Raw genomic sequence first — 10,000 nt, forward strand, 5'->3', positions numbered from 1 at the left:
TCGTAGAGTCTCTGTATCTGCTCCTCTCTCTCTCTCCTTAGACTGACCTGATCGTGGAGTCTCTGTATCTGCTCCTCTCTCTCTCCTTAGACTGACCTGATCGTGGAGTCTCTGTATCTGCTCCTCTCTCTCCTTAAACTGTCCTGATCGTGGACTCTCTGTATCTGCTCCTCTCTTTCCTTAGACTGACCTGATCGTGGACTCTCTGTATCTGCTCCTCTCTTTCCTTAGACTGACCTGATCGTGGACTCTCTGTATCTGCTCCTCTCTCTCTCCTTAAACTGCCTTATTGTGGACTCTCTGTATCTGCTCCTCTCTCTCCCCTCAGACTGACCTGATCGTGGAATCTCTGTATCTGCTCCTCTCTCTCCTTAGACTGACCTGATTGTGGACTCTCTGTATCTGCTCCTCTTTCTCTCCTTAGATTGACCTGATCGTGGACTCTCTGTATCTGCTCCTCTCTCTCTCTCCTTAGACTGACCTGATCGTGGACTCTCTGTATCTGCTCCTCTCTCTCCTTAAACTGTCCTGATTGTGGACTCTCTGTATCTGCTCCTCTCTCTCCTTAGACTGACCTGATCGTGGAGTCTCTGTATCTGCTCCTCTCTCTCCTTAAACTGCCTTATTGTGGACTCTCTGTATCTGCTCCTCTCTCTCTCCTTAGACTGACCTGATCGTGGACTCTCTGTATCTGCTCCTCTCTCTCTCCTTAGACTGACCTGATCGTGGAGTCTCTGTATCTGCTCCTCTCTCTCCTTAGACTGACCTGATCGTGGACTCTCTGTATCTGCTCCTCTCTCTCCTCAGACTGACCTGATCGTGGACTCTCTGTATCTGCTCCTCTCTCTCCTCAGACTGACCGAATCGTAGAGTCTCTGTATCTGCTCCTCTCTCTCTCTCCTTAGACTGACCTGATCGTGGAGTCTCTGTATCTGCTCCTCTCTCTCTCCTTAGACTGACCTGATCGTGGAGTCTCTGTATCTGCTCCTCTCTCTCCTTAAACTGTCCTGATCGTGGACTCTCTGTATCTGCTCCTCTCTTTCCTTAGACTGACCTGATCGTGGACTCTCTGTATCTGCTCCTCTCTTTCCTTAGACTGACCTGATCGTGGACTCTCTGTATCTGCTCCTCTCTCTCTCCTTAAACTGCCTTATTGTGGACTCTCTGTATCTGCTCCTCTCTCTCCCCTCAGACTGACCTGATCGTGGAATCTCTGTATCTGCTCCTCTCTCTCCCCTCAGACTGACCTGATCGTGGAGTCTCTGTATCTGCTCTTTTCTCTGCTTGGACTGACCTGATCGTGGACTCTCTGTATCTGCTCCTCTCTCTCCTTAGACTGACCTGATCGTGGACTCTCTGTATCTGCTCCTCTCTCTCTCTCCTTAGACTGACCTGATCGTGGACTCTCTGTATCTGCTCCTCTCTCTCTCCTTAGACTGACCTGATCGTGGACTCTCTGTATCTGCTCCTCTCTCTCTCCTTCGACTGAGCTGATCGTGGAGTCTCTGTATCTGCTCCTCTCTCTCTCTCCTTAGACTGACCTGATCGTGGACTCTCTGTATCTGCTCCTCTCTCTCTCCTTAGACTGACCTGATCGTGGACTCTCTGTATCTGCTCCTCTCTCTCTCTCTCCTCAGACTGACCTGATCGTGGAGTCTCTGTATCTGCTCCTCTCTCTCTCCTTAGACTGACCTGTTCGTGGAGTCTCTGTATCTGCTCCTCTCTCTCTCCTTAGACTGACCTGATCGTGGACTCTCTGTATCTGCTCCTCTCTCTCTCTCCTCAGACTGACCTGATCGTGGAGTCTCTGTATCTGCTCCTCTCTCTCTCCTTAGACTGACCTGATCGTGGAGTCTCTGTATCTGCTCCTCTCTCTCCTTAAACTGCCTTATTGTGGACTCTCTGTATCTGCTCCTCTCTCTCTCCTTAGACTGACATGATCGTGGACTCTCTGTATCTGCTCCTCTCTCTCTCTCCTTAGACTGACCTGATCGTGGATTCTCTGTATCTGCTCCTCTCTCTCCTTAAACTGTCCTGATTGTGGACTCTCTGTATCTGCTCCTCTCTCTCCTTAGACTGACCTGATCGTGGAGTCTCTGTATCTGCTCCTCTCTCTCCTTAAACTGCCTTATTGTGGACTCTCTGTATCTGCTCCTCTCTCTCTCCTTAGACTGACATGATCGTGGACTCTCTGTATCTGCTACTCTCTCTCCTTAAACTGCCTTATTGTGGACTCTCTGTATCTGCTCCTCTCTCTCTCCTTAGACTGACCTGATCGTGGACTCTCTGTATCTGCTCCTCTCTCTCTCCTTAGACTGACCTGATCGTGGACTCTCTGTATCTGCTCCTCTCTCTCTCCTTAGACTGACCTGATCGTGGACTCTCTGTATCTGCTCCTCTCTCTCCTTAGACTGACCTGATTGTGGACTCTCTGTATCTGCTCCTCTTTCTCTCCTTAGATTGACCTGATCGTGGACTCTCTGTATCTGCTCCTCTCTCTCTCTCCTTAGACTGACCTGATCGTGGACTCTCTGTATCTGCTCCTCTCTCTCCTTAAACTGTCCTGATTGTGGACTCTCTGTATCTGCTCCTCTCTCTCCTTAGACTGACCTGATCGTGGAGTCTCTGTATCTGCTCCTCTCTCTCCTTAAACTGCCTTATTGTGGACTCTCTGTATCTGCTCCTCTCTCTCTCCTTAGACTGACCTGATCGTGGACTCTCTGTATCTGCTCCTCTCTCTCTCCTTAGACTGACCTGATCGTGGACTCTCTGTATCTGCTCCTCTCTCTCCTTAAACTGTCCTGATTGTGGACTCTCTGTATCTGCTCCTCTCTCTCCTTAGACTGACCTGATCGTGGACTCTCTGTATCTGCTCCTCTCTCTCCTTAGACTGACCTGATCATGGAGTCTCTGTATCTGCTCCTCTCTCTCCTTAAACTGCCTTATTGTGGACTCTCTGTATCTGCTCCTCTCTCTCTCCTTAGACTGACCTGATTGTGGACTCTCTGTATCTGCTCCTCTCTCTCTCTCTCCTTAGACTGACCTGATCGTGGAGTCTCTGTATCTGCTCCTCTCTCTCTCTCCTTAGACTGACCTAATCGTGGACTCTCTGTATCTGCTCCTCTCTCTCCTTAAACTGTCCTGATTGTGGACTCTCTGTATCTGCTCCTCTCTCTCCTTAGACTGACCTGATTGTGGACTCTCTGTATCTGCTCCTCTCTCTCCTTAGACTGACCTGATCGTGGAGTCTCTGTATCTGCTCCTCTCTCTCCTTAGACTGACCTGATTGTGGACTCTCTGTATCTGCTCCTCTCTCTCTCTCCTTGGACTGACCTGATCGTGGAGTCGCTGTATCTGCTCCTCTCTCTCCTTAAACTGCCTTATTGTGGACTCTCTGTATCTGCTCCTCTCTCTCTCCTTAGACTGACCTGATCGTGGACTCTCTGTATCTGCTCCTCTCTCTCTCCTTAGACTGACCTGATTGTGGAGTCTCTGTATCTGCTCCTCTCTCTCTCCTTAGACCGACCTGATCGTGGAGTCTCTGTATCTGCTCCTCTCGCTCCTTAGACTGACCTGATTGTGGAATCTCTGTATTTGCTCCTCTCTCTCTCTCCTTAGACCGACCTGATCGTGGACTCTCTGTATCTGCTCCTCTCCCTCCTTAGACTGACCTGATCGTGGACTCTCTGTATCTGCTCCTCTCCCTCCTTAGACTGACCTGATCGTGGACTCTCTGTATCTGCTCCTCTCTCTCCTGAGACTGATCGTGGACTCTCTGTATCTGCTCCTCTCTCTCCTGAGACTGATTGTGGACTCTCTGTATCTCCACCTCTATCTCTCCTTAGACTGACCTGATCGTGGACTCTCTGTATCTGCTCCTCTCTCTCCTGAGACTGATCGTGGACTCTCTGTATCTGCTCCTCTCTCTCTCCTTAGACTGACCTGATCGTGGACTCTCTGTATCTGCTCCTCTCTCTCCTTAGACTGACCTGATCGTGGACTCTCTGTATCTGCTCCTCTCTCTCCTTAGACTGACCTGATCGTGGACTCTCTGTATCTGCTCCTCTCTCTCCTTAGACTGACCTGATCGTGGACTTTCTGTATCTGCTCCTCTCTCTCCTGAGACTGATCGTGGACTCTCTGTATCTGCTCCTCTCTCTCCTGAGACTGATTGTGGACTCTCTGTATCTGCTCCTCTCTCTCTCCTTAGACTGACCTGATCGTGGACTCTCTGTATCTGCTCCTCTCCCTCCTTAGACTGTCCTGATCGTGGAGTCTCTGTATCTGCTCCTCTCTCTCTCCTTAGACTGACCTGATCGTGGAGTCTCTGTATCTGCTCCTCTCTCCCTCCTTAGACTGACCTGATCGTGGACTCTCTGTATCTGCTCCTCTCCCTCCTTAGACTGTCCTGATCGTGGAGTCTCTGTATCTGTTCCTCTCTCTCCTTAGACTGACCTGATTGTGGACTCTCTGTATCTGCTCCACTCTCTCCTGAGACTGACCTGATCGTGGAGTCTCTGTATCTGCTCCTCTCCCTCCTTAGACTGACCTGATCGTGGACTCTCTGTATCTGCTCCTCTCCCTCCTTAGACTGTCCTGATCGTGGAGTCTCTGTATCTGTTCCTCTCTCTCCTTAGACTGACCTGATCGTGGACTCTCTGTATCTGCTCCTCTCCCTCCTTAGACTGTCCTGATCGTGGAGTCTCTGTATCTGTTCCTCTCTCTCCTTAGACTGACCTGATCGTGGACTCTCTGTATCTGCTCCTCTCCCTCCTTAGACTGACCTGATCGTGGACTCTCTGTATCTGCTCCTCTCTCTCTCCTTAGACTGACCTGATCATGGAGTCTCTGTATCTGCTCCTCTCTCTCCTTAGACTGACCTGATCGTGGACTCTCTGTATCTGCTCCTCTCTCCTTAGACTGACCTGATCGTGGACTCTCTGTATCTGCTCCTCTCCCTCCTTAGACAGTCCTGATCGTGGAGTCTCTGTATCTGCTCCTCTCCCTCCTTAGACTGTCCTGATCGTGGACTCTCTGTATCTGCTCCTCTCCCTCCTTAGACTGACCTGATTGTGGACTCTCTGTATCTGTTCCTCTCTCTCCTTAGACTGACCTGATTGTGGACTCTCTCTATCTGCTCCTCTCTCTCGCCTTAGACTGACCTGATCGTGGAGTCTCTGTATCTGCTCCTCTCTCTCGCCTTAGACTGACCTGATCGTGGAGTCTCTGTATCTGCTCCTCTCTCTCTCCTTAGACTGACCTGATCGTGGAGTCTCTGTATCTGCTCCTCTCTCTCTCCTGAGGACTGACCTGATCGTGGAGTCTCTGTATCTGCTCCTCTCTCTCTCCTTAGGACTGACCTGATCGTGGAGTCTCTGTATCTGTTCCTCTCTCTCCTTAGACTGACCTGATCGTGGACTCTCTGTATCTGCTCCTCTCCCTCCTTAGACTGTCCTGATCGTGGAGTCTCTGTATCTGCTCCTCTCCCTCCTTAGACTGTCCTGATCGTGGACTCTCTGTATCTGCTCCTCTCCCTCCTTAGACTGACCTGATTGTGGACTCTCTGTATCTGTTCCTCTCTCTCCTTAGACTGACCTAATTGTGGACTCTCTGTATCTGCTCCTCTCTCTCGCCTTAGACTGACCTGATCGTGGAGTCTCTGTATCTGCTCCTCTCTCTCGCCTTAGACTGACCTGATCGTGGAGTCTCTGTATCTGCTCCACTCTCTCTCCTTAGACTGACCTGATCGTGGAGTCTCTGTATCTGCTCCTCTCTCTCTCCTGAGGACTGACCTGATCGTGGAGTCTCTGTATCTGCTCCTCTCTCTCTCCTTAGGACTGACCTGATCGTGGAGTCTCTGTATCTGTTCCTCTCTCTCTCCTTAGGACTGACCTGATCGTGGACTCTCTGCATCTGTTCCTCTCTCTCCTTAGACTGACCTGATCGTGGAGTCTCTGTATCTGCTCCTCTCTCTCGCCTTAGACTGACCTGATCGTGGAGTCTCTGTATCTGCTCCTCTCTCTCTCCTTCGACTGACCTGATCGTGGAGTCTCTGTATCTGCTCCTCTCTCTCTCCTGAGGACTGACCTGATCGTGGAGTCTCTGTATCTGCTCCTCTCTCTCTCCTAAGGACTGACCTGATCGAGGAGTCTCTGTATCTGCTCCTCTCTCTCCTTAGACTGACCTGATTGTGGACTCTCTGTATCTGCTCCTCTCTCTCCTTAGACTGATTGTGGACTCTCTGTATCTGCTCCTCTCTCTCCTGAGACTGATTGTGGACTCTCTGTATCTGCTCCTCACTCTCCTTAGACTGACCTGATCGTGGAGTCTCTGTATCTGCTCCTCTCTCTCCTTCAGCAAACCCTTGTCTTGCCGATGGATCTGCCGTAATGACCTCAGTTCATCACTCCCACTCCGGAAATGCTCAGGCGAATTGACCATCGAACCCAAGCTCACTGTCTGCGGGAAACAAACTCGCGACTGTTATCCTGGGTATTAGAATTACAGGTCTCTCACCCTGTGAGACCCAGTCCCAGAGGGGGAAAGGACAGTGCATCTAATACACTGTGAGACCCGGTCCCAGAGGGGGAAAGGACAGCGTATCTAACGCACTGTGAGACCCGGTCCCAGAGGGGGAAAGGACAGTGTATCTAATGCACTGTGAGACCCGGTCCCAGAGGGGGAAAGGACAGTGTATCTAACACACTGTGAGACCCGGTCCCAGAGGGGGAAAGGACAGAGTATCTAACGCACTGTGAGACCCGGTCCCAGAGGGGGAAAGGACAGTGTATCTAATACACTGTGAGACCCGGACCCAGAGGGGGAAAGGACAGAGTATCTAACACACTGAGAGACCCGGTCCCAGAGGGGGAAAGGACAGTGTATCTAACACACTGTGAGACCCGGTCCCAGAGGGGGAAAGGACAGTGTATCTAACACACTGTGAGACCCGGTCCCAGAGGGGGAAAGGACAGTGTATCTAACGCACTGTGAGACCCGGTCCCAGAGGGGGAAAGGACAGTGTATCTAACACACTGTGAGACCCGGTCCCAGAGGGGGAAAGGACAGTGTATCTAACGCACTGTGAGACCCGGTCCCAGAGGGGGAAAGGACAGTGTATCTAATACACTGTGAGACCCGGTCCCAGAGGGGGAAAGGACAGAGTATCTAACACACTGAGAGACCCGGTCCCAGAGGGGGAAAGGACAGTGTATCTAACGCACTGTGAGACCCGGTCCCAGAGGGGGAAAGGACAGTGTATCTAACACACTGTGAGACCTGGTCCCAGAGGGGGAAAGGACAGTGTATCTAACACACTGTGAGACCCGGTCCCAGAGGGGGAAAGGACAGTGTATCTGATACACTGTGAGACCCGGTCCCAGAGGGGGAAAGGACAGTGTATCTAACGCACTGTGAGACCCGGTCCCAGAGGGGGAAAGGACAGTGTATCTAACACACTGTGAGACCCGGTCCCAGAGGGGGAAAGGACAGTGTATCTCACGCACTGCGAGACCCGGTCCCAGAGGGGGAAAGGACAGTGTATCTAACACACTGTGAGACCCGGTCCCAGAGGGGGAAAGGACAGTGTATCTCACGCACTGCGAGACCCGGTCCCAGAGGGGGAAAGGACAGTGTATCTCACGCACTGTGAGACCCGGTCCCAGAGGGGGAAAGGACAGTGTATCTAACGCACTGTGAGACCCGGTCCCAGAGGGGGAAAGGACAGTGTATCTAACGCACTGTGAGACCCGGTCCCAGAGGGGGAAAGGACAGTGTATCTAACGCACTGTGAGACCCGGTCCCAGAGGGGTAAACGACAGTGTATCTAACACACTGTGAGACCCGGTCCCAGAGGGGGAAAGGACAGTGTATCTAACGCACTGTGAGACTCGGTCCCAGAGGGGGAAAGGACAGTGTATCTAACACACTGTGAGACCCGGTCCCAGAGGGGGAAAGGACAGTGTATCTAACGCACTGTGAGACCCGGTCCCAGAGGGGGAAAGGACAGTGTATCTAATACACTGTGAGACCCGGTCCCAGAGGGGGAAAGGACAGTGTATCTAACACACTGTGAGACCCGGTCCCAGAGGGGGAAAGGACAGTGTATCTAACACACTGTGAGACCCGGTCCCAGAGGGGGAAAGGACAGTGTATCTAATACACTGTGAGACCCGGTCCCAGAGGGGGAAAGTACAGTGTATCTCACACACTGTGAGACCCGGTCCCAGAGGGGGAAAGGACAGTGTATCTAACACACTGTGAGACCCGGTCCCAGAGGGTGAAAGGACAGTGTATCTAACGCACTGTGAGACCCGGTCCCAGAGGGGGAAAGGACAGTGTATCTGACGCACTGTAAGACCCGGTCCCAGAGGGGGAAAGGACAGTGTATCTAACACACTGTGAGACCCGGTCCCAGAGGGGGAAAGGACAGTGTATCTAACGCACTGTGAGACCCGGTCCCAGAGGGGGAAAGGGACAGTGTATCTAACACACTGTGAGACCCGGTCCCAGAGGGGGAAAGGACAGTGTATCTAACACACTGTGAGACCCGGTCCCAGAGGGGGAAAGGACAGTGTATCTAATGCACTGTGAGACCCGGTCCCAGAGGGGGAAAGGACAGTGTATCTAACACACTGTGAGACCCGGTCCCAGAGGGGGAAAGGACAGTGTATCTAAAGCACTGTGAGACCCGGTCCCAGAGGGGGAAAGGACAGTGTATCTCACGCACTGCGAGACCCGGTCCCAGAGGGGGAAAGGACAGTGTATCTAACACACTGTGAGACCCGGTCCCAGAGGGGGAAAGGACAGTGTATCTCACGCACTGCGAGACCCGGTCCCAGAGGGGGAAAGGACAGTGTATCTCACGCACTGTGAGACCCGGTCCCAGAGGGGGAAAGGACAGTGTATCTAACGCACTGTGAGACCCGGTCCCAGAGGGGGAAAGGACAGTGTATCTAACGCACTGTGAGACCCGGTCCCAGAGGGGGAAAGGACAGTGTATCTAACACACTGAGAGACCCGGTCCCAGAGGGGGAAAGGACAGTGTATCTCACACACTGTGAGACCCGGTCCCAGAGGGGTAAACGACAGTGTATCTAACACACTGTGAGACCCGGTCCCAGAGGGGGAAAGGACAGTGTATCTAACGCACTGTGAGACTCGGTCCCAGAGGGGGAAAGGACAGTGTATCTAACACACTGTGAGACCCGGTCCCAGAGGGGGAAAGGACAGTGTATCTAACGCACTGTGAGACCCGGTCCCAGAGGGGGAAAGGACAGTGTATCTAATACACTGTGAGACCCGGTCCCAGAGGGGGAAAGGACAGTGTATCTAACACACTGTGAGACCCGGTCCCAGAGGGGGAAAGGACAGTGTATCTAATACACTGTGAGACCCGGTCCCAGAGGGGGAAAGGACAGTGTATCTAACACACTGTGAGACCCGGTCCCAGAGGGGGAAAGGACAGTGTATCTAACACACTGTGAGACCCGGTCCCAGAGGGGGAAAGGACAGTGTATCTAATACACTGTGAGACCCGGTCCCAGAGGGGGAAAGTACAGTGTATCTGACGCACTGTAAGACCCGGTCCCAGAGGGGGAAAGGACAGTGTATCTAACACACTGTGAGACCCGGTCCCAGAGGGGGAAAGGACAGTGTATCTAACGCACTGTGAGACCCGGTCCCAGAGGGGGAAAGGACAGTGTATCTAACACACTGTGAGACCCGGTCCCAGAGGGGGAAAGGACAGTGTATCTAACGCACTGTGAGACCCGGTCCCAGAGGGGGAAAGGACAGTGTATCTAACGCACTGTGAGTCCCGGTCCCAGAGGGGGAAAGGACAGTGTATCTAACGCACTGTGCGACCCGGTCCCAGAGGGGGAAAGGACAGTGTATCTAACGCACTGTGAGACCCGGTCCCAGAGGGGGAAAGGACAGTGTATCTAATACACTGTGAGACCCGGTCCCAGAGGGGGAAAGGACAGTGTATCTAATACACTGT

The 10,000-nt window shown here is 52.4% G+C and overlaps 1 protein-coding gene across 1 annotated transcript in view; it reads right to left on the bottom strand.

The window, feature by feature from the left end:
* LOC137300778 (BICD family-like cargo adapter 2) overlaps window positions 1–10,000 on the bottom strand; it is a 47,692-nt gene that overhangs the window by 6,586 nt on the left and 31,106 nt on the right. Inside the window, exon 3 of the mRNA XM_067970039.1 lies at window positions 6,316–6,459. Coding sequence (XP_067826140.1) covers window positions 6,316–6,459 — 144 coding nt within the window. The remainder of the gene's footprint in view (window positions 1–6,315; window positions 6,460–10,000) is intronic.

This window comes from Heptranchias perlo, chromosome 32, assembly GCF_035084215.1.
Source record: "Heptranchias perlo isolate sHepPer1 chromosome 32, sHepPer1.hap1, whole genome shotgun sequence".
NCBI classification, from domain to species: domain Eukaryota; kingdom Metazoa; phylum Chordata; class Chondrichthyes; order Hexanchiformes; family Hexanchidae; genus Heptranchias; species Heptranchias perlo.